General features: G+C 34.4%; 1 protein-coding gene and 1 long non-coding RNA gene across 2 annotated transcripts in view; one reads left to right on the top strand and one right to left on the bottom strand.

Annotated features, from left to right (window-relative positions):
* Positions 1–25,555, bottom strand: part of LOC141461386 (uncharacterized) — a 153,626-nt gene that overhangs the window by 74,880 nt on the left and 53,191 nt on the right. The window contains exon 2 of the mRNA XM_074142400.1: positions 18,214–18,266. Coding sequence (XP_073998501.1) covers positions 18,214–18,222 — 9 coding nt within the window. The 5' untranslated portion in view covers positions 18,223–18,266. The remainder of the gene's footprint in view (positions 1–18,213; positions 18,267–25,555) is intronic.
* LOC141461390 (uncharacterized) overlaps positions 1–25,555 on the top strand; it is a 37,568-nt gene that overhangs the window by 8,411 nt on the left and 3,602 nt on the right. The gene's annotated exons all lie outside the window — the stretch shown is intronic.

The following is a 25,555-nucleotide window of genomic DNA, read 5'->3' as shown; positions in this document are numbered from 1 at the left end:
GCATCAACAGCTGAGGTCATTAGCGCCCGGAGCTTTTTCCAGTGCACTGCCGGCCTCCGGACAGTGTTCTCTCGTTACAGACAACACTGTCCATCACCGGACAGTGAGCTGTAAGAAGCTCCTAGGAAGAGAAAATCTAAGGGTCAGCTGCTGGATTCGAACCCGGGACCTCCGCGTGGGAGTCCAGTATGCTAACCTCATAGCTAATCCCTTCCCTATTTTCAATATTTATTTTTTATCAGTTGTTATCGGCTATTTGAAATTGACTCTAGCGCACTCTCTTAAATGTAACATTAACTACTCTTGTGCAGTCATCATTTTTGGAATATAACTTTTTTTTTTTTTGTGAGTGTGAAAAGTGATTTTAAGTGAGTTTCCTAAGGTTTTCTAGAATTCCCAATAAAGAACCATTTTAGGGTATTTCCACGCTTACTAGGTCAAGTTTTTTGGGCCTTTAACTATGATGACATTCTGAACGGGAAGGTAATTTTAAAAAGGCAAAATTGCCTTTAATAATAATTAATTTATACATCAAATTAATAGAATAATTTATACATCAAATATTTTTGTTTTACATCGCAAAAAAAAAAATCCCCTCAGGTAGTGACATTTAATAATAAATTACTTCTATTTAAATGAGTTTGATTTATTTAATTACAGAAATTATGATTTTTATTACAAAATAATTTATTATATTAATCTTTAGAAAGAAAGAAGTAATTACTCAATAATCTATAGACCTCCTCAAAATAAATGAAAAAACAAATTAATAATAAAAAAAAAATCTTGCTAAAGAGAAATTCATATTCACATTTTATTGAATTCTAAATAGTTTTTTTTGTACATAATTTGAGACTGACAACCTTGTAAGATATTGCCCTAGTTTTAGGTAGTACAGGGTCCTTAATTCTCTTTTAAATTATAATTAAAATTTTAAATTGGGTAAATAATACGTTATTTATTGAAATAGAATAATGAAATAATTACATGAAATTGGTCTAAAGTAACGCTATGTGATCACCAAGTAACTGCTGCCGCACTATGAAGGACAAAGTTTGATGTAGATCCGATATAAATCTGTTTACCCTGAATTTTTACTGGGAAAAATTAAAAAAAAAGATTTCTATCAGATGATATATTTTTAATGGTCATATTCTTTCTTGCTGCATACAAGGTTTCGAATAGTATTATTTGCACAGCTTCAGTACAGTTTTGATTGTAATATCCTTGATTTTTTGTATTTTGTTTTAGAACTACATTTTCTTTTATAGATCATGATTCACACATAAAGGAGAATTGCTTCAAGAAAACTTCCTTGTTTTCTTGATACAGTTGAACATTTTATTCTTGTAGAGAGGGGCTAAATAACTTTTAATTTCTCTTCCTCTCAGTAGGAGGCAGTAATGCGATACTCGAGTGCTTGTGTACACGATTTTTACTCAAAACTAATTGTCATTTTTTTGAAAAGTTCCCTTTAAACTCAGATTTATTTTGCGACCTAACTGTCAACCTTTCTGTTATAAATATTGATGAATTTTTTATTAGGTTTTTATTAAGTCATAAAATACTACCTCTTTTTTTTTTTTACTGACGTTTCAACAAATTTATTGCCTTAACCAATCAACATAAATAAAACCCTCTTTTTAAAATGTAAGTCAAACTTCAATAATTTATTGATGTATTGCCTTCTGATTTATTTGATTTATCTGTTAAAAATAATCAACTTCTTAACAGCGGTTGGAGGAGAATATGCTAATTTACATTAACATTAATTTCTCTGAATATAACACAAATAGAATCTAAGCCCCAATCCCTGGGAAAAGAACATCTAATGAAGTGGATTTGCGAGCCTACTTTAAACAAATTATTAAACCTCCTGTATATTCTATATCCATTTTCATGTAAATGTAAAAGCTAAATAGTAAATGTTTGTAACAAATTCTAATTGGACCTATCCTGCTTTGGTATTAGATTTTTTTAGATTTTACTCGGCGGGACGGGACCCATGCCCCACGGCACTGCAGCCACCAAGAGGCTTATTGTGCCTTCCCCTCTAAGTCTAGTAGATGAAACCTCCCCTTCTAAGAAGGTTGAGAGCTTTCCCTACCAGTTCCTTCTGCGCTACAATCTCCTCTGGTCTCAAGGTACCAAAGATTTCGTAGCGCAGTCTATCGATTGCAAAGCAATCGAATAACAGGTGAGAGGCCGTTTCTTCCTCTTCCTGGCACATTCTGCACATCGGTTCCGTGCTAATAAGCCCCCACCTTGTGCAGGTGCTTCCTGAACTCCTCCTGAAGAGTGATCTGATTACTGCCCAAACCTAGAGTCACTTGCTTTGGTATTTACTGGCAATTTCTTACCAGGAGAAATATGACTGTTTTCCTTCATTTTAAGAAATTAAATCTGTTTGTTTATGGACAAAAATTTGGTACACTCCCGGATTGACTTGAGGTTGTGTGTATAATATGAAGTGAAATTTCTCTCCTCAAAACTGAATAAGTCAGGCTCTAAAATTGGAGGAAAACAAGCTTTCTATTGCAATAAGAATATTGATTATGACTGTCCAGCTTTGCGAATACAATTATTTCTTCAACTTAAGCGACACTATTTTTAGAACTAACCAGTTTAGCACCAAAGGGTTACTCGATTTTCTCCACAATGTTTAATCAAAGTATAAATGTTCTTTATATGTTTCTATTTCCTTCTAATTCTTAACATGCTCTAATTCTACTTCCTTCCGTCTAAGAATACTTTTATTATAAAACAAACCAAATCTTTGTTTTTTGTCCCATTTTCCAGCGACATACTTGCGATATTAAATTACCCATGTACGTGCACAGATAAATTAGTGCACAAATTCTGAGGCTGTCTCCACTGAGACAATATCATATTATCTATTTCTTTTCTTACTAAATTCCATTTTTTCCTGAAGTGTTACTCAGATTTTTCTATCGAATTTTTACAATGAAATGGACCATTATTAGGTTTTAAGTTTTTAGGGTTTAAACTTTTTTTTATTTTGTAATTTACAATCTGTATAAATATATACAATAAGTAAGTAGGAGGTGAATGAGATGAATGGAGCGGGAAGAGCAGGAGGAGAGAAGCTACCCAGCGGTAGCACTTAAAGGTTAATGGAAGACTGTAAACTACATTTTGTGATTTATTAAAATAGAGAGAATGTGAGGAGGAGAATATGAGTGGGAGAGAGGAGAGATTTAGTTCTTCAGACTGTAAGGAAGTCGCGGGACCATTGGCGATTCAGTCGGCGAGGAGTATTGTTAGGGATTTAAGAGGAAGCGAGAGACAGTACAAGAGGATTTGAGCAAGTAGAGAGAGCATTATGGAACTTGAGATATTTAGTCTTGGCGAGTTGGTGTATGAAGGAAATGCTGAGGTCGATGTGAAGAGTAAGGTTAGTCACCGTAGGAGTTTTGATTGAAATGTTTGAACCGTCCGTAGATTGGTTGGTTTGGCTGAACACCACAGATCTAGTCCGTAAGACAACTACGGTTTAAGGATAGTTCTGTAAATTAAACATTTGAGTTCAATGGGCAATTTAGAGCGTCGTCCAAATAGTATGTAAAGCAGTTTCGCACGTTTTGCTTGTCTTTTAAGTCTAGTGTGTGGGTTCTACGTGAGTCAAGGGTTTAAACTTAATCTTGAAAAATAAGAGAAAGATTTGATAATTATTTAATAATATTAATAATAACTTTATTATCTTAGAAAGAAATAAACCCTAAAAAAATTTGCTAATTTGTAAAAAAAGTTTTCTTCAATTTTGGGATTTCTGTTTAATCTTTATTAAAGTTTAATGTTAAATTAGTCCTTTCAAGACAATTAGGTTACTCTGGAAACCTGGAAACGGTGTTTCCAATAAAAGATAAAATGTAATATCCGCACGATTGTAATAGATCGCCTCTAATAAGGCAGTAAAAGGAACGGAAAATTGCCATATAGTTACGAGAAAATTATAGAAAAAGACGGATCAGTTTTCTTTACTTATTGTGTTTACTGTAAAAGCGGGTAACTACTCATATGTGAACGGTAGTATTATTTGCGGAAAAGTTGTATGTACAGAGATTGTATAGAGGGAACAATAAGAGAGACTAAACTACCAAAAATCAATAACATGCACATCAACTCTCCACGTACATAATATTAAGGGGAAGACACGTTTTTTCTTTTAAAAAAAATCTCTCCAACTGTGCAGAAAATTTGTCAATTTAGAGCCACAAGAATTGCAGTGTTTGTCATCCGAACTTATTTTTCTCTCTTCCTTTAACACTGCAGTTCCCAAACAAGTACTTCCGGTGGAAATCCTGTCATGAACGTAATTCTTCCGTTTATTGCATTTTAAAGAAAAATGAAGTAACGGTTAAAAAGGAATTTAAAAAAAAAGTAGGTGTTATCCAATTTTTATTACAAAATGGAGCAAATTTCAAATTTCTTGCTCGTACGAGTACGAGGTCTGTAAATTAAGTAATGAGACTGATTATTTTAATTTTTTTTTATTCAAAAAGAATTCCAATTCTATACTGTCACCTTCAAAATAACTTCCTTCAGAAGCCACAAAGCGCTGGAGACGTTTCTTCCACTCCTCATAGCAGTGCTCGAACTCCGATACTAGAATAGCCTACAGCTGGTCGGTTACAGCCGTTTGAATGTTTTCTTTTATTGAAATTGCTGTGTGACAAGGAGCATTATCGTGATGCAACAACACCCACTTGTTCTTGATGTTTGGTTCTCACACGAATGACCCTTTTTTTGAAGTTTTTCAAGAACCTCTCGGTAAAAGTGTTGACTGACCGCGTTTGACCTTGAGGTAGAAACTCTTTGTGGGCGCGATTCCGTGGATATCGAAAAAACAAATCAGCATGCTCTTTGTCACATAGCAATTTCAATAAACGAATTTTTGGCCAGTAAAAACATTCCTGTGGCTCCTCAGCCTCCTTATTCGTCTGACTTCGAGTCCTTGTGACTTTTTTCTCTTCCCGAAGTTGAAAAAAAATCACCTCAAGGAATCACCTGTTACCAGTTCACAATATTCTAGTAATTATCTAGCATGGGCTCCATTTCATTTCCTAGTTTTGCTATCCTTCTTAAAATACTTTTTCATTAGAGGGAAATTTATTTTTTATTAATACACTTCTAGTCTCTAGATCTCTCTCAAAAATTTAAAGTTTACTTTTAAAGACTTTTACGTAACTAAACGTTATAAAAATACTTTACCCCAAACATTGTAATTTTAAATTCATTCCTTTCGCACAAACTGTAAAATTTTGTTTAAAAATATTAAAAAAATACAGAGTTCATGATCATTAAGTTGAGGAAAGTTTGCCAGATCCTTTTACTGTAATTTCTACTCAGCCAAACTTTCTTCTGGTATTCTTACTGGAGAGATTTCCACAGATATTTCTAGAATGGTGGTTGTATTGAATTTCAATTCCTTGGAAAGGTAAAAGTTTCTTTGGATCGGTAAACGATGCGTGCTATCCAAAATGTCTTTGGCCTGTTTCACATTTGACATATGTGCTCGCCCTTGCTATGGGGGATTCACCTGTTCGGATTAAAGAAAATTCTTTGCTGCCATTTTTTGAGAAAGTAATAAACTAACTATAAACGTGAAGCGTAATAAAATAATAATAGTTTTTAATTAAAAGAGATTTATTGCTATAACAATGCAAGGTCAGCTTTGATGCAAATCAAGGTGACCTTCTCAATCATTTTCTAAGGAGTAAACGTTCGTAATAATTTTAATCTTGACTGATGCAACTAAATTAACTGCGAGAGAAAAGTAATAATAATAATGTTTTATTTGTAATAAAAAGAAAGTAAATACAATTAAATAAATAAAAAAAACATTCTACGGCATGGAAGTTCCGTCTGCCGGAGAGTTAGCGCAAAATTAATAAAGCAAAATAAGCACTACATAAACAGACAGTAGAAAAATTAAATTAGACAGAAAAATAAATAAATAATAATAAGAATAATAAATAAAAATTAACAGCACAAAAAAAAATAAAAATAATAACAATAAAAAATGAAAAAGAAATAAAACAGAATATCTGATTCATGCTAATCTAAAGAAAATTATATAATACATACTTTGAAAAAAGAAAAGTAAAATACATACATCAATAAATAGAATAGAAAAAAAAAGAAAATTATAGTACTCTGGAAAAAGCAAAGAAAATACATAAATAAATAAAATAGAAAATGAGAAATGCCTACAAGATGGCAAAAATAAAAACATAAAGAATTTAATATAAATATTGAAGTTAATATATTTGAAAAAAATTCACACAAGCCTTGAAGGCAATAATACTATGATGGCCAAATCATACGACGGCGATAATGCCAAGCCAGTCGCGCAAAGTCGATTAAACGTCTGTAATCATTCTCAGAAGAGGCGTTTAGAAAGGGTATCAGCGCAGATGCAGGAAAAGGGCTAAAGCCAAGGCACCGCACCCGCAGTTCGCTAAGGGCAGTACACTCGCACAGAAAATGATGCAAATCCTCCCTCACAATCGGGGCACAAAGAGGGCAGTTAGAATTAGGATGGTCAAGCCATGGGGTGAAATTTAAATGTAAAAGCTCACATCTGAGCTTAAATAACCATTTCAAATCGTACAGATTAAGAGCTAAATGGCACTTAGCCTCAAGACAGAAAAGTTTAACATCGTAATTGAGTTCTTTATACAAGAGAAACCTGTCAGAATCCTGAGCAAGCCGTACACATTGTTCTGTATGCCGAACCTTAATAGTATCTAACAAAGACCTGAGCTGCCCTTGCCAGAGGGAAACCTGATCCAGAGAACTATCAAACCTACAGGTGTATCTTAGCGCCAGCTCGCACCAGTGCCTGAACCAAAAAGCATTCTGATTGATTACCTCAATTGCCAGAATACGTGGTAAACGATGAGAGGGAAGATTTATAGCCCTAAGAAAATATCTAAAATGTAAATTTAAAGTAAACACTTTAAGAAGATCTAAAGAAGTTTCCAAGTAAATCATATAGTTAGGTGTGGAGGAAGGCAACGAAAACAACTTCTTCACGAAAAACCGCTGAAACTTCTCCAACTGCTCATTCCTCTGAAAACCCCAGACCTGGGCCCCATAGCAAACAATGGAACGTAAAACGGCATCGAACACTTGTTTCTTTGCATGAAGAGGGATCAGTTGCTGAGCGATGAAATTCGACCAATTCCTATTAAGAGCTAATTTAGCTGCTGAAATTCTTTCTTTCAGGTGGTATTCCAGGGAAAGGCGAGAAGAGAGCGTAACGCCAAGATACTTAAGAGAGAAAAGTAAATCGTATTTTTATTTCTTTTTCATATAAAATTAATTGCAGTTAATTATAATAACAGACTTTTGTTTCTTAAACTTTAGCTGCTCCTAACTTAATACAAGGTGATTTGCAGAAGTAAAATTGTTCCTCAGCATTGTGGTAGGAACTTAAACTTGAACCTGAACACTAATTTCCTATTAAGCCCAACAATAATTGAAATCTATTGGTCTTTGACCAAACAGATTGCCCTAAACCAGGGGTCTGCAACCTATTTTAAGTAGAGAGCCATTTCTCCTTAAATAATTTTAATAAATCTTACCAAGAGCCGCAAGGATGATAGTGTAAATAACTCTGTAGGTCATTTGTATTCACAAATTATTATTTTATGATATTCAATATCATTTAAATGTTTTATATATTTATTATTATATACTGCAAAGTAAATAAACAAATAAATAATAACGAATGAAAAGGCGGTAGTCTTACAATATAAATCCAGTACTTCACTTTGATATTGTATAATTCTATTCAATTTGGAACCTATCACATTTAAAATTATTTTTGAAAAAATACCTTTAATAATGGAATTTTCATTCGTTTCAATAAAATTTGGGCAAGCTGAAGAGCCACACAATTTGGATAAAAGAGCCGCATGCGGCTCGCGAGCCGCGGGTTGCCGACCCCTGCCCTAAACCCATGTTTTCAGAAAAAATATCATTAATTTTATCCGTCTTAACCGGTATATTTAGTGTATCCCTGACTGGTACTGTACTTGCTGACTGTGTAACTTGCGAGGTTAATTAAGTTCCAGAGTGGACGCTGGAGTTTTGTGGACCTTCCCTTTTATTGGTCACGACTATCTGTGTATATGGTACTATCTAGGAAACGTGGGCTACAGGTTTCAGTTTAGAAATCAGCACTTTCTGGGAGTATTCAGCGAGGAATGTAAACATTTACCATCATTTCATCTCCAACTGGGTTTCTGATCCTTGGTCTATAACTAGCTTAACTTTTCTTCAAATCTGTAGTTGGTTCTGTTTGTATCACTGTGCACTTTTTGAGACTTTCGACCTTTTTGCTGTACATCTTGCTTATTTCCTCCCTTTCAGCATAAGGACTTGATTGCAGTTCTTCATTCTCGTTTCACAGCCTAATCCACGCTATTTATGGAGTAGTCTATTCTGTCTCTATTCCAGCGAACCCTATTTCAATGAAATTGGCTAAAGAAGTAAATTCAGCTAGCTACATCGATTGCTATCGAGAAACCAACCTCTCGATATTGCTCAGCAAAGAATACAATGGAACATTCGCGTTTCTTCCTTTTACAACGAAAGAGAAGGCCCAAATAAATGAAGAATAAGTCCTAACTTCAGAATGTGCTATAGATGAACCAAGGACGGATCAATCAATCACTTAAAAACACCTTTTGATAATTTTATTGAACTTTACAGAAGAATGTTCAGAAAAATCTAAAATAAACGTGTTTTTTATTCGACTACGTCCACTTATTGACCAACATATCAAGATGAAGTTATAAAATTTTATTTTCTAAGACTAGTAATTTTTTTGTTTTTCTTTCAAAAGAACGTGATTTTTAGAATTTGTTTTTGTTACATTTCAAACACTTTTTTTATTCAAACAATAGAAAATTTAAAAATGAATACGGTTAAAATGAAACCTGTCTTGCAAAGTTGAATATTTTTTATCTTCAACTTGTAACAACTTCTAATGGTGTTATTGTTTTGCGCTAAACATGTAATTTAATGTGGATATAAATCAAGGACTGTCATATTTTGAATCATGTGGTAAAAATCTTGTAAAAAGTCAAGAGCGAAAAAAACCAAGAAATAAATAAACTAGTAATAAATCAAGAATTACAATGATTTGAAGTAAACTGGCCAGGGAGTTAATAGTTGTCAATCAAAAGTGAAAAATAAAATGACGTCGTATTATAATAGTTAGTGTTAATTGAAGGGTTTTCTCAATTAATAAATTAAATTGCGTGCTTAAGTTCAAAAAAACTAGTCAACCTCTCAATAATTATTATTAATTATTAATTCAAGATGTTTGCAATCATTTTGTTAGTTAGAAAGAGAAAGGAGAAAATTAATCACGAATCAGATGACTCTCTCTTAAAAATGAAAATTCTAATTAATAAATTTTCATCTTTAGCATAAATTTCAGCGGTTATCCTTAAAAACTGAGTATGGGGCCAATCATAAATTACACGCTCAGTTTAGTGCACGCTTAGGTTAAATTGCATGCTATATACTACGCTGAAACCCGGAAGAATGATTTTAATTTTATAAATAATGTTACTAATATTAATAATTAATATAAATAATATTATACATAAGTCCTCTATACGCTAATATAATTTCCGGAAATATGATTTTAATGAAAATTTTAGCAGATTTTTTGTTCGAGAAGATTTAAAATATATTTGATAAATAAAATAGATATTATTTTTTTTTTAATTTTCAAACGTTTAAAATACTTAAATTAAATTTTGGGACAGTCTTCAATAACCTAACACCTCTACCAGTAGTGAACGTTGCCCGCTACCTTGGGCTTTACTTAGACCGAAGACTTTCTTGGAACCCCCACACTAGACTTAACAGAACAGAACTAAACAGACGCTATCGACTACTTAAAAGACTCTTAGACGATAGATCAAAACTCTTTCTCTGGACAACAAAAGACTGATTTATACTTCTATTTTGAAACCCATCTGGGCGTATGGATCAAAGCTGTGGAGTTCAACCAAACGCTCCAATCTCCAAAGGATTCAATCTCTTTAATCTAAAATACTTCGAACTATCGTAAACGCTCCATTTTACGTCTCCAACCTGACTATACACACTGACCTTAACATTCCTTTTTATCGCCACAAGTCGCTGAAAACACGATTCAGAAAACTCCACTTCAGCCTACAATCTCATATAAATCCTCTAGCTCAAAATCTTTCTTCTAGAACTCTTCCTGATAGCCCGGACAAGACGTCTTAAAAGATAGTGGCCCTCGTGATCTCCTCTCAAGTGAAGAGAGTGACTAACCATATAATATTTGGGAGTGTTACCACTGGGTAACTTCTCTACTCGTTACCTTATCATTTACTACTCTATCGTATATTTGTTACTTATAGAGCTAATGCGCTGATTGTTGCACAATAAACGCAAAAAAAAATTGGGATTGCATTAATGAGTGATGCTTTATATAATTAAAAATATTCTTTTTTTTTGCCATGTGTTGTTAGCAAACAGCCAAGGGTTGCTTTAAAGGGTTTATTGTTTAAGTTATGAGGCTGTTATGGTGTGGTAACATTATATTGTGGCTTAATGTTGTTGCTAGTGTTTTGTTATTATTTATAATTTGGTTTTTATTGATAGTATTGTATAATTTGTATCGTATTTGTGGAGAAAACGGTTTATCTATAGTTTAAGATGATTGCTTTTTATAAAATTGTATACGTTTAAGTGTATTTGATAGGTTTGGTTGGCTAGTATCGTCAATAAGTTGGCAGGCAATGGGCATTTTGAGTCAATTAACAGCGTTCCAAAGATGTTCTCTGCCTTTCTTAAATTTATCGCAGTCTAGGATTATGTGGTTTGCATCGGGAAGGCGCGATCCAAAACCCATTAGCATTGTGGATTTATTTGATGTGTAGAATGTGCCTTTATTGTTGTTCGTTGTTAAGTACATTTTTTCCCATACTGCATAGAGAAATGTTGATAATGTTTTTCTTTTAACATGTGGTTTTATTTTATTAAAGTGCAATAGAACTATTATGGTTAAACAACTCGGCAGATGGACTTTGTCAATGCTTTGTATAAAAATATATAGCAGTAGAAGTTATTTTTTCTTTTTGCAAATAAATAATTATTGTATCAATCCTATATTAGTAATATTGAAACCATCCAACTTTTAGTAAAATTTTTGAATTAAAATATAAATTGCAATAGAAATAATCAAGCACGAACTTTTAAAATTAATAGTTGTTAATAATAATAGTTTATTATTAGCGAAATTAATAATTCGAAGTAGTTATTAGCAATCAAAACATGCAGGCAAGTTAACATGTTTGGTTACATTGTAAATCTATCGGTGTCAATTTAGTGCTACTTCAAACTTCATTAACTATAAGGGAAAATTACTGAAGTTCTCCCCATAACTTAGTTTACACAAGTTACCATCATCCAGTGCTGTTTGCTTGGTGACACGACGTCATTACCAACAAAGACATCATAAATTCCAGCATGGCAAACATGGCCGGGTTTAGTCTTGGGCAGCCGCCGGTATTGTAGGATTGAAAATTACTGTTTAATTGTTGTCTAACTTTTAATTGCAATTTCTTTTCTTTTTTTCTGTCGCTCCTTTGTTGTTGAGCTTGAAACAATCGATTGTATTGTTTCGGAAATAATTGTTAAATTAAAATGTAGCCTGGGTATCGATTTACCACTTCTGTTTGACTTGTTTTTTCAGCCGGCCTGTTTGTTTAATGTGTCGATTTGGGCAACAGTGAATTTACTTTTGATTTTTCAACTTTTTTGAATAGTGAAGCCAGGCCTTCGATCGTGTTTGGCATCCTGGATTACTGTTCAAACTAAAAAAGCATCTTCCCTCAACATACTACCTCATTCTGCGCTCCTATGTTTCAGATAGATTCTTTCAAGTTAGTACTGGCTCCGCAATCTCTTCTTTCTCGACAGTGGGGGCGGGAGTGCCGCAGGGGAGTATACTTGGCCCCGTTCTCTACACTGTATACACATCAGACATACCTCTAGACAACCCTCTACACTACTCTGTACATAAGCAGACGATACAGCCATACTAGCCACAAGTACACATCCTTCATCAGCTTCATACAAGTTACAGACACACTTACATAAAATAGAATCCTGGGCCAAGAAGTGGCGGATTAAAAGAACCCACAGAAATGCCAGCATGCCACGTTTACTCTTCGGCGGGGCTCCTGTCCACCTGTCCTCTTCAATAGCAATCCTCTTCCTTGTACATATCTGGTGCACTACCTTGGGCTCTTTGTAGACAAACGACTCACGTGGAGAACCCACACACTAGACTTAAAAGACAAGCAATGACGAAACGTGCGACACTGCTTTACAGACTACTTGGACGACGCTCCAAATTGCCCATATAACTTAAACGATTACTGTACAGCACTATCCTCGGACCTATGTGGACTAACGGACTAGAGCTGTGGGGTTTAGCCAAACCAACAAACCTACGGACGGTACAAACATTTCAATCAAAACTCCTCCGATAGATAGCTGACGCTCCTTTCTACGGTGACTAACCTCACTCTTCACAACGACCTCAACATCCCCCTTCATAGACCAACTCGCTAAGACTAAATATCAAAAATTCTATACTACTCTCTCTACTAGCTCAAATCCTCTTGTACAGTCTCTCGCCTCCTCTGACATCCCTAATACTCCTCGCCGACTGAATCGCCAGTGGCCCCGCGACTTCCTTACAATCTGAAGAACTAAATCCTATCTCCTCCTCACATTCCCCTATCTCATATAGAGAGTGCTACCGCTGGGTAGCTTCTCTCCTCCTGCTCTTCCCGCACCAGTTCATCCCATTCACCTCCTACTTACTTATTGTATATATATATATATATATATATATATATATATATACAGATTGTAAATTACAAAATAAAATAAAAATGAAACAACTATTCACGTAAAGTTACTCTTGCAAAACTCTCGAAATTGCCATAATATTGAAAACTATTGTTTTCCTGTTAATAGTTTGATCGAAATATTTCGGTTAGCGGTGGATAAATAAAATTTCTTTAAGAAAGAGAGAGAAAAGCAGAAGCTGGTTGCAAATAGATTATCAAGATATAAGAAAGTATAATTAATCTGCCTTCTATATTATTAACTTTAATGAGACCCTTCCTTGGGAAAAATTATATAAAAAGAACAACAACAAGAAACACTATAGCGCACGTCACTGTTGTTTTAACAAGAATGTTGTTGAAGTTAGAAAAAAAAAACTACGTAAGCTCCAATCTTAGGAGATGAAGAATCACGATGTATGTGGGCAATCACGTGTGCATGTACCACCTCTCGCCTATAAGAAGACTACCTAGTATCTGAGAGAGTAAAACACTCCTATATTTAAGATATGTGTGTGGCGTTGAATGAGGAGTAAAGTATATAATTTTAAGAGTAAGAGTGAATGAGAGAGTTTTTTACTTTGATGCTGTTTATGGCGGTCTTGAGGGGGGGTTTCAGTAGGGAGGGGGAGATTCCTTAGTTCTGTAACATTTATTGAGAAATATCTAAAGTTCAAAAAAGAAGCAACTCTCAAAACTAATGAGTACATTAAAAAGAATAAATTCTACAGCTCTAACTGATAGAGGAACCTGTTTATTACCTCTATGCGTTTGTATAATGTTCCCTCTTTTATGTATATATTGCATTAAATTGTGCTCAGATTTTAATAAATCACAGAATGTAGTTTACAGTCTTCCATTAACCTTTAATTAATAGACCAATTACCAAGTTACCTCACCATCGTAGATGACTCTTTCACTCTAATTGCAACTATAAGTGCATCTTTTATTGAGAAAATTTATCGCTACTCTAAATAGTGGTGACGGTTCTGCGACATTGAAAATACCTATTTTTTTTAAAGCTTTGTCTATTATCTTAACTTCATTCGAAAGCTATTCGAAGTATCTAAAGACGCTAAAGATTTTACGACGTTGAAAATACAGGGTGTATGCGGAGGAGTGGTCGAAACTTCGGGAGGTGATTCAACAGCTCTTTACTTTGGCCCGATTCTCAATAGTGTCCAAGATATTTGCATTTTTAACTTTTCCGTCGATATTCGCGTTTTTTACCATAAAAACGGCCGTAACTTTTCTATCTTTTATCGTACAACAAATCTGCTTATTCCAAATGAAAGAGCATTAAATTTCCTATAATCTTGCTTGAGTCTCAAAACGTTTCTTATAACAATGAAATTCTTACTTTAATGTCTAAAAAATTCGTTCTCTTTGATTTTTGTTAAAATTTTCAACTGCATTTTTTCAATGATTAATGAATCAAGGAATCACATAATTTCAGAAAAAGTTGCGCATTTAATGAGTTTCACGACCATATACAGGGTGTTCATTTTAAGATGGCTCAAATGCATTTCATGCTTAAACGGTTGATCTGAGCAAAAAAATGATAGAGGAAAAATTTGTTGCCCGTCACCTCTAGTTTCAGAATATGTGACTTGATTTTAGATTCCTGATCGCGTACGCGGCTGACGTGCGACCAAAAGTAAGGGTTCGCAGTTGACCCCCAACTAAGAAGAGTATCAAAAAGTTATGAAAGAAACCAGAAACCGCAATTCGACATCTTTAAAAATTAAAAAGTGCTAGGCCATTTCAAAATCTGGTATTTATTAATCATATTTCAATTTTTTTAACTTGTTATCAAAGAGAAAGAAGAGCACGCGATAAGTCATTGTTATGTAATTTTTCATCCCCTTTCTTCTGAAAATTTTGCCAAGGCAGGAAAGCTAGTATTTTTCTTAATATCGGGGAAATAAGTAGTTTTCCGAGTGAGCTTTAGATGTTCTCAAGCATACACAAAATGGCAAAAAAATAATTTTACATCTGTTACAAACAAGAAGGTTTAATAATTATTTGGTAATTTTGGGAGAGTTGCGTTTAATTACCAAAAAAATTGGAAACCTCCTGCCACATATTTAAGTGATTAATATCTTCCATTTAAAGGATCAAACTTATTCCTTAATTTATCAAATAATGCACTTTACACAACTTCGAAAGCTATTCGAAGTATCTAAAGACGCTAAAGATTTTTCTACGTTGAAAATATTATACGAGTACTATGATACTACAGGGTTTTAAGAGGGCATGAAGCTTAATGAAGCTATGATGAACTGACCCTAATTATACTAGTGAAAGAAATAGTAAAATTGAGCGAAACTAAGTAGATGTATTTTGGGAACAATGTAAGTTTAGAAGTGAAACGGATTCAGAAAAAGTCGTGTGAGTTTGAATAAATAATCAAGAGTTTGTGGTTTCTTGTTAAAAAGAACTGCTTTGGGCTGTTGGCTCTAGTAATATCAATGTTTGTCCAAGTTAGAGGAACTAGTGACCAAGAATTTCAGTTGCGCTAAGTAAGTAGCTAACGCCAGGAGAATGTTGTTTCTTCTTCACGGATCCATGATATCACACTTCTTCCAGCCAACTATTTCTATCTACTGCGCACAAAAACCTCCCAACTGGGTTAAATCTATTCCACACCTTCGCTACCATTTCTTCTAATATTGTATCCATTAGTAAGGCACGAAGTTATTGTGAAAAAAAAGGAAACTGTAAAAACAGGAAATCTCTAGTGGGAAATAACAGTGACAGTAAGAAGAATTGTGTTATTATATTAGATTTTCAAAATATCTCTCATCTTCGGCGTTGTGTCTGAGAGCGTGGATTTCGAAATGGCGTGACCAGAAGGGCACATTTTCTGATTGGTTCTGACAGTTTCCACAGTTTTCTGAAAAACCTCACATCTTTTTAAAGTTAATAAAGTATTCATATAAAGGACGATATTTGAAACTCTCTTTCAAGACAATTCATTTTAGGGCAACACTGAGGGAGCGGAAATAAGGCCCAAACTTCTCTTCTAAAGCCATCAAATGAACATTTACGTATCAAATGCTTAAATAATATTAGTTAGAATTAAATATGTTGCTCTAATTCGGAATTTGGAGAAAATTTGAATCTCTGGTAGGAATTATTTTTTAGCAATTCGTACAATGAGTACTCAAAAACCTGTCAGGAGTTCTGTGGCAAAAGGCTTCCGTCAAAAGCCCCCTTATGTGGACAACTTCCATGTAAATAGAAAGAGCGATCTCTTCTTCAAAAGGACCATCAGTTTTTATTGACCCAGGGAAACTGAGAAACGTTTCGCCCCAAACGAAATGCAAAAATGCATTTTGCAACAATGAAATGTGGGAATTACGACAGAAAAAGTTAACCTTCCAAACTTGTACAGTTTAAAGGAAGTTACCATTAGCTCCAGAAGGAATGCTAGGACTAATTAGTCCAAAACTATGTTTATAAATCAAAAAAAGAGAAAGGAAGGCCGCGCCCGAGCTTCGTTTGCCATTAAAACAGATTAATTTCTGAAAGAGAGCAAAATGTTTTAACAAACTTGAGGAGGAAAGTTGAAATTAATGGTGTCGGCTGATTAAAGAAACCAGAAAAGATAAGAAAGGGAAACAGGAAGAAGAAGTGGGAAGGGATAATGGAAGTGATGGGAAGTGCGTGCACTAGATCTAGAAGGCAAGGTCGTCCTCTAAGTGCAGAACATCCAGGTTGGTAAGACTGGGTATAAAACAGGTCAGTCTAGCTCTTCAACAGTGAACTGGTCTTACTGGAATGTCGTTGTCACTTACATGTTGGTCTTCTTATCTTTAAAAGACTTCTAATTTAACTCCTTTATTTCGTAACTTGTCTTAGAATCGTTCCTTGTATTTAGAAGAATTTCTTTAAATAAAACGATCTGAAGCCTTTTCTTCCATCCAATTGTTACTCATGGTAATCAAACACTCCTCCTCACAAATAAAGAGGACTTTGAGAGTGCAATTAAGAGAGGCAATGTTTTTGCACTCTAGTGAAAACCACAACCTTTAACGCCTGAAATCATAGATTTACACAACCCAAAAACTCAATAACTTTTCATAAAAGCTTAGTCAAGCAGTTCATCAAACAAGGCTTCTCTCTCCAGTAAAATACATCCAAGAAAATGTTTTCTAATAGACGGTGATAAATTAGCACTCGAAATTTAAAGGTTATCGCTGATGTCATTATCGAGAAAAAGACAAAGAATAACAAAACGAAAAAAATCGCATCAGAAAAGCAGCATTTTCGGTTTATAAATCGCTGATTACGGCCAAACTTTTTTACCACGCAATATTTCGGAAATATACTCGTACTTACCAAGTTTATGCTTCAGTCAGACAAACATACCGACTGATCTTTGTTTTCTTACGCAAGGGATATTTGAAATGATGTGCCTTTATCCCTTAAGTAGGAGTAAGCAAAAGTAAAAACGTTTTTAAGTGCATGGACTTTTTTTGATACTATTAAACTATTATACTACAATGGTATTATACTACAATGGTATAATACTACAATGCCTCGGAGCTTCCTTAAATCCTTAAAAAGATGAAAAAACAAAAAAAAGAATATTGTTACGAATACAGAGATCATGTCACCCGTTTCTTTAGTTAAAATAAGGTATTGAATACTAAACGTTTTAATACGAAGAGGTGCCAAGTGAAACTTAATTTAAAATTAAATAAAAGAAAAGAATAAATATTACACTGGAATAAATTGAACTTCGGCGGAATAAACAAATATGCAAATCTAAATAAACATGGCTGTTAACAATTGATTATTCTATCAATGAATCGAGAAAATCAAAGAAGTTCAAGAGAATTTTTTCTGTGATATTTGAATTTTGTTCAATTTCACTACCGATTGGTCAGTTTCAAGCCAATAGCGGCGGAAATTAACAAGAAATTAAAGTTTAACACGAGAAAACCGGAAATAAAACGAAAGTTTCTACGTCATACGCACGTATAGGTTGATTAACATATTGATATTAATAATTTTAGAAATTATATTAATAACAATAAATTCATTTTTTTAAATAATCTGCATGGAAATTTAAAATCACTTTTCTTTAAGATGAAAATCACTTTTCTCAAAATGAACATTGTAATAAATGATTGAACTAAATTCGTAGTGCTGACGCTGAGTAACCTACGTAGATTTGTAAATTTTGAATCAGTGAAAAATTTCGACATTAAACGAAAGTGACATAATAATAATAAAACTGAAGTAAAGAGTAAAAATTAGGGCTTACCTTGTTCATATCCGACTGAAAAAAATTGTTCAGCTTTCAGTTCTGTTCAGCATCTAAAAAATAAAATTTTTGAAAAAGAGGTTTGCATTTTTTAATTAGAAAGTTTATAATAAAATGCTTCTGGATTAAACATTTAAAGCTTTAGTGAAAATCTCAAATGATACAATTGTGCGCTTCCGCTTTTGTTTTAGACAGATATATTTTATTTTGTCAAGAGAGTGGCAATCAGACGGATTATTAGTCAAAAATTTATTATTTGTTCGGTGGCCAAAGCTTACTAAAAAAAAAGAAGCAATATCTCAATAATTTGAGATAAATTCAATGCAGACATTACTCAGTAGACTGAGACATGAGAATATGAATGGCATATTTATCACTTTCCACTCCATTGAGCCAATAAAGAGTTCTGGAATATTATGTTATCATAACTTAGAGGAATAAATAACAGAAAAAAAAAGTCACACCGTTTTACAAAACCAAACTTAACTATAAAACATTTCATTTGTCAGTACAAAACAAAAATATATAAATATTGGATCTGACATAATTCTTTATGGGTAAATAATAAATAGCCTTTATAAAGGCGATATTTAGAGAGCCCCCTCATGGCCGGGATATTCAAGCCGTGTCCACTTATTTTATATAAGGTAAACAATAAACGTGATATTTGTGCGCTCTTAATGTAAACTGGTTTCACTGTGAGTTAGATAGATCTGGAACTAAAAGATGTTACGAATTCAATAGAGAGTGAATTCACCATTCAATACTCTCTATCAAATCGTGTTAGTAAAGTAGGATGAATCTGATTGGTTTAAAAAGAGTTTATAAGTAAAGCACCACCAATCCGGGTAACTTTTATTCACGTACAACTTGCTGGGATCCAGTTCGTTTCCAGAATATTTTTTTAAAGGAACTAGCTCGGCATTACCTTCAATAATTATTATTTAATAGCTTATAAATTTGTTTCACGAAAATGCTTGGAATTTCTAACATAAGAACTATGTACAATACAATAATTTTTGCTCTAAAAAGGAGTTGGTTAGAGCCAACTCTAGATAAATTGGCCATGTTAGTCTCCAGAGAAAAGTTGTCCTCGTCAACTCAAAGACTGCACCAATAGATAGATAGATAGATTAAACTAGGGCGGCCTCAAAGCCTACGCCACTGCGAACCCTTGGATCTATTGTGGCTTTCCTCACTCTAAAGCTCCCACTCCAGACTCGTCTTTTTTTGATCAGACTCTTAATTCTGGAGAGCAACTCTTCGGTAAAGCTCACCAGGCCTTGGTTTTTTTCCTCCCCCGAGAAGTAACATCCTTAGCTAGGACAAGCCCCTCACACTGACACAACACGTGCAGTGGCCGTTTCCTCCTCCTCCTGACAGTACCTACAGAGGCTATCATCCGCCAGGCCCATGCGATGCACCGATAGTATTAGGAGTCAAGCTACAAAGTTATAAACACCAAAAACGGAGCTTGTTGCCAGAATTTGGGGAGAACTTAGAACAGAAAATTGATATCTTTCTATTTACTAAGTAAATGAAAGCAAATTAGGCGTTTAGTGCACCTATTCTTTTATAGCAGAGAACGGTGCAACCTCATAACTTTGTATGTTCCATAAAAGAATAATTAACATTGATGTAAGAAAGAAGTATTTAAGAGTAGCGAGGAGGAGCTGTGTTAAAGATTAAGAGGAAGCAGCCCAGGATAATATAAGATTCACTCCTTTCGGTTGGAAGGAGAATGACATCCTGCGTAATCATAACCACCTAACTGAAGTTGATAGATACCCTGCTCTGCCTCTTAAGCACCACGGTTAAAGAAAGGATGTTATGATGTGGCATTTTAATGTGTACTTAAAGTTATGCTTCCTTGAGAACTCTTCAGAAATCTGATTTTCCGGAAATAACATGCTCAGAGAAAAGCGATAGGTAATTCAGACGAGTAAGTAGAGCACGAAATTGGGGGGGAAAAAAATCTTTAAAGCCATTTTAAAATCTTAAAAAACTGCTTTAGTAAGTCTCATTTCAGGCAGACGCATTTCAGTCTAAACCTGAATATCTGAAGCGACAATAGGACGAAAACAGGAAACCAACTATGAATTATCCGCGACTTCCGCCTGGCCAAAGACAGTCCAATTAGTAAGTACCCTTTTTTCTCTTCAGAGAACCTCAAAAGGTTTATTTCCGGTGATCTCCTACCTTTCATGCGTTATAGTAGAAAGATAGGAAATGATGGAACATCGCCAGACTAGTTAGCCTAACTAAAGCTACTAACTAGTAGCTCTATTTTAATGAAGACAAAGCATGAATCATAAATAAAACGAATATATAGTTTTCGTGACCGCAAATTGGTAAACTTAGGATGGAAGATTTGCGAGAAATCGGTCAAATAAAACAACTCGTATTTTTGCCAACGTTTCGACAAATATATTGTCCTCTTCAGGGGACTGTTTCTGTAACTCCTCTTCAGTTTCTGTAATTCAACCAACCCGCAGAGCCACGCCCTGAAGAGGACAATATATTTGTCGAAACGTTGGCAAAAAAGACGAGTTGTTTTATTTGACCGATTCCTCGCAAATCTTCCATCCTAAGTTCATAAATAAAACATTTACAAAAATATCAATTCTAGATTGGGAAAACAAAAGATGTTGCCTGTTTTCTCTCAGCATAGTACTGAGAAGAAAAAAAGAACAATTACGTAATTTCCAACTAAGATTGCCGACAATTAACATTAATTATTTCATTCAAAACAATACTAAAAAAATAACCTGCCACAGATCGCAGGAAACAATAAAACATTCTAGCACATAGAAACTGTTCTTATCACGGAACAAACAGCTTCTGGTAGCGTGGCCTTAGGGCTTCTGGTAGTGTGGCCTTAGGGCTTCTGGTAGTGTGGCCTTAGGGCTTCTGGTAGCGTGGCCTTAGGACTTCTGGTAGCGTGGCCTTAGGACTTCTGGTAGTGTGGCCTTAAGGCTTCTGGTATTTCGCTTTAAAACTAAAAAAAAACACTATTTTTTGTTATTTAAAACTAATTTTTGCAATAATGAAGATTAGAAGAACGCCTCTGTGTTTTTTTACTTCTATTTTAGAGGTCGACCTAATTTTAAAATAATTTACCTTCACTTTAAAAAGATGCCGCCGGTCAGAAAATGAAGATTAAATACAGAAGAAGAAAAAAAAAAGTAGTTCTGAATTATATATTTCCATTAACCTAAGAAAAGTTAATGTAATTTTAAACATTGTTGGGTTAACCTTGAATTTCACTGGTCTTATACCTATAATTAAATAGTAATCACTTTTTTATAATAAAAGGAAATTGGGGGCATTTTTGGTTTCACAAAATGATTTTTTTTTAAAAAAAAAAAATCTCTAACAACTACAAGAATCCCAAATGATTTTTGGATGACCTGGATTCTGTAAAAGAAAGCTAAAAATCGAACCTTTTTAGAGTATACCCGTATATGTTATTAAAGGTCTCAGAAGTGGTTAAGCCACCACTGGGCAGAGACAGGCGAAGGAGTTTATTAAAGGCTATTCGCCGAGGCTGACTGCAGAATTAATCCGTCAAGACCGTGTGAGGCTATAAGGATGATTGTAGGCCTATTAACCCGGCCACTGCAGGCTCAGAAAACACACATCCATCGCATGGGCCTGGCGGATGATAGCCTCTGTAGGTTCTGTTAGGAAGAGTAAGAAACGGCACTGCACTTGTTGTGTCAGTGTGAGGGGCTCGTGTGGCTAAGGATGTTACTTCTCGGGGAGGAAAAACCAAGGCCGGTGAGCTTTACCTAAGAGGCGCTCTCTAGCATTAAGAGGCTGATTAAAAGGACAGGTCTGGAGGATGAGCTTTAGAGTGAGGGGAGCCACAATAGATCTAAAGGGGTCGCAGTGGCGTAGGCCTTGAGGCCGCCCTAGTCTAATCTAATATTTTATTCAAAGAATTGATTATAAATTTTTATTGTTTTAAATAAATAGTGTAGTAGATACACAATTTGAGTAAATATAAATGTTAAAAGACAAACTAAAAACTTGTACGAAGCCAGTAGCTGTTCAGCGTTGAGTTCACAACTATGTAACTTACCAGAAGACAGAAACATGGAAATTTAATGCCCTGTACTGTACAATGACTTCCACCAGAGATCTGGACGGATACAAAACGAAGGGCCACGTTTAGGTCACGTACAGTTCTTCAGCTAGTTTTAAGTTTAACAAAAACATAAAACAAAAAAGGAAACAGAAGAAAATCGGGTCAAAATGGACAATTATTCTTCTAGACTGGACATGTTTAAACTTGAACGTGATTGTGTTACTAAACTGGGTGTTTGTGAGAGTGATAAGTTTGGATCCAGTACGTCCGGGATGCTTGACAATGAACTATTTTATATTAATGTTATTCGCTAGACAAGATTATGCAGAGAAAGAGGATGACGTAGCAGGAGATGAACTGCCGAAGATATCGAAGAAAAAGATGTTTTTTGATGTCCAGCAAAGGCAATTGGTCAAATATCGCTCAATATGCTCATCACTAACACTCACTGTATAGATGGGTTCATGGAGATCATTGATGAGTGCAACTATTTGGGGTTTTTGCTAACCCATAGTTAATACTATTGTTAGCCGTGCGAATCAAAGTGCCGATGGCAATAATGGCCTCCGAGGTTCTCCAAACTCTATTTTTTCGAGTAATGTACAATTTCTGGCAGACAGTTTTTTCATTTTCCCATAATACCATCAGATTACCAATATCAGATCAATTAAATATCAGATCCTATCAGATAAGATGCGCTTATATTCATGTTTTCCTTTTTTTCACTTTATTTGTATATTTACAACTGCAACAAATGTTGCATCAAGTAAATTTGATCTTACTGGTTCAGTTCTCTTGTAGTGTCATGGTTAGAGCAATCACCCACTGGTGAAACTCTTTCACAATGATTTAATCACAATAGATCTTTAGGCCACTTCCGCTTCAAGTGACTAGGAGGATTGTCGGGTAGGTGAGGAGAGGAGAGTTGTTGGACAAGAGGATTAGGATGGAGAGCTATGAGGCTGTGAAATTTGAGGTAGCGAAACTTTATTAGGTCAGTGCCAAAAAGGATGTGAAGGTCAATGTGTATTGTAAGGTTAGAAATGTAGTATGGAGCATTCAGGATTTTCCGTAGGATCTTAGGGTACGTTTACAACGGAGCTGTGAGTATAGATGATAGCAGAGATGATAACTGATAGAGTAAAATATAATCGCTGATTAGTGTGCACAACGGAGCTGTGATACATGCAACATGTCCGAGAAGTGAAGAAGAGTTTTTATGTTCAGCAGTAACGAAATGGTATATTTTAAAGAAAAAACGCTTTAGAAAATATCATGTACATCCCATAAATAAAAAACGAAGTACTTTGGGTGAATTTCACTATTTATATAAGGAACTTAGAAATTATCCGGATCGTTTTTTTGAATATGTGAGGATGGGTCCACCCACATTCGACTATATTTTAGAAAAAATAAGGTCAAAATTAAGAAAACTTTGGAAAAATTGTCATGGAAATCCTATAACTATAGAAGAAAAACTAGTGATTACTCTTAGGTAAGTAATGATTTTATTGAGAAAAAACAAATAAATACACATGAAAATAAATGTAAGCACGATTTAAAAAACAAAATATTGTTTAAAAGTAAATAATAAAATAATAACCAAAAATAATGAGTAAAGACAGCACTAAATAATTTTTCGACGTCCATTTTGAAGCTCCGATACTGGAGTTCAGCTAGCAGAAAAATGAAAAATTCAATTCTATCATCTATGCTCGTTTATAGCAGCGAGTATGAGTCACTAGTCGAAGCTTCGTTGTGCACGCTCACATAAGAATGTACTAGGTTAATCTATAAGCGCTGATGCATCACTGCTATCATCTCCGCTATCATCTATGCTCACAGCTCCGTTGTGAACGTACCCTTAGACTGTAGTGTCTGCAGGCGTTTGGAGTTAGAAGGTTTGATTGAGCTCCACACTTCTGCTCCGTATGTTCATATGGGTCTTAACAGTGTCTTGTAAATTGTCAGTTTGTGATTCAAGTCGAGTTTCGATCTGCTGTTCATATGGTTAAAACTGAATTTTAAAGTAAAACCTTATGAGTCAGTTTCACTACGATAATTTTTTGAAATATCATTTTTGGGGTTCAACGCTCTGAATAGGTTAAAAAAATAAACACGTTAATGAGGTACTAATTATCTACTGGCAGAATGTTAATATGCAGGTAGAGAAACGGTTGGCCAATTTATTCTTTTTATATATATATATATATATTTTAAATTTTTGGTGCTTATTTTTGTAAATTTAGCATTTAGAGAAGTTAAAATAACATCTATACTCTAAAATTTGAAATCTCCAAAAGTTTCTTTTTAGAATAAAATTACCAGTCTCATTTAGCAAAACTGGTATTATTGTTTCTGTATTATTATTTTTTTAGAAATCAAGAAAGGTTGTTAACCGTAACGGAATGTTAAACACTTGTTCCTGCTTGTTGGCTGTTTGGATATTTCAAGGATATTACTACTTGATTTTTAAATTATGTTTAAATCAAGGATAGTTGATTTAGTTTTCCTTGATGTTTGTAAGAGTGTAGTCTTTGTTTGCGTCGAGTTTTGTTCTTTAAGATGTAAACAAAATATTGCATAGCTCCAATAAGAAATGTCTAATAAATGAAATACAACATAATTGGCGTCTAGCACAATAGGGTAGACCCGATTTTTGAATCACAGCCGTCCGAATCATTTTGAACCCGATCTTCTTCACACCTTAAACTATTCGATCATGATATGAGGAGATTTCTTCTTCTTCTATTTCGTAAACTTTATCAAACCCTAAATAAGAAGTCCTCTGTCTAAATAGGGATCAAACTGAAACCTGAAAGATATCTTTGACGTCAAAGAGGAATGTCTCTATCACCATAGTCCGCTCAACTCAAATGACGGTCCACAAAAAAAAAAAAATTAACGAGCTACTTGCTTGAAAAACTATACAGAACCGCCATTATAGTCTGGTAACCCAGGAACCCACCCAAATTTTTTCGTTTTTCTGCGGTCTGAATTCCAGAAATAAGAGATTCGTCCCTGCATCCTTTATGTGTGAACTTTTGAGTCACAGGGAACCTTTGGAAACCACTCCTCTTTTTAAGTGAGGTACATATGTTGAGGTATTCCCTGAATCTTTTTTTTTTAAAAGAAGACAACCTATAGTTTTCCAAATATCCGAACTGAAAAAACAAAAATTTTGAAGTAATTATATCCTCTTTTCTTCTGAAATTTACCACCGCCATAACCAGTTAGCGATGTGCGGTCAAC

Source organism: Rhodnius prolixus, unplaced genomic scaffold (assembly GCF_049639745.1).
Source record: "Rhodnius prolixus isolate KJV_2025 unplaced genomic scaffold, Rpr scaffold_6, whole genome shotgun sequence".
NCBI classification, from domain to species: Eukaryota; Metazoa; Arthropoda; class Insecta; order Hemiptera; family Reduviidae; genus Rhodnius; species Rhodnius prolixus.
The sequence above is the reverse complement of the archived record's forward strand: the minus strand, read 5'-3'. Positions and strand labels throughout refer to the sequence as shown.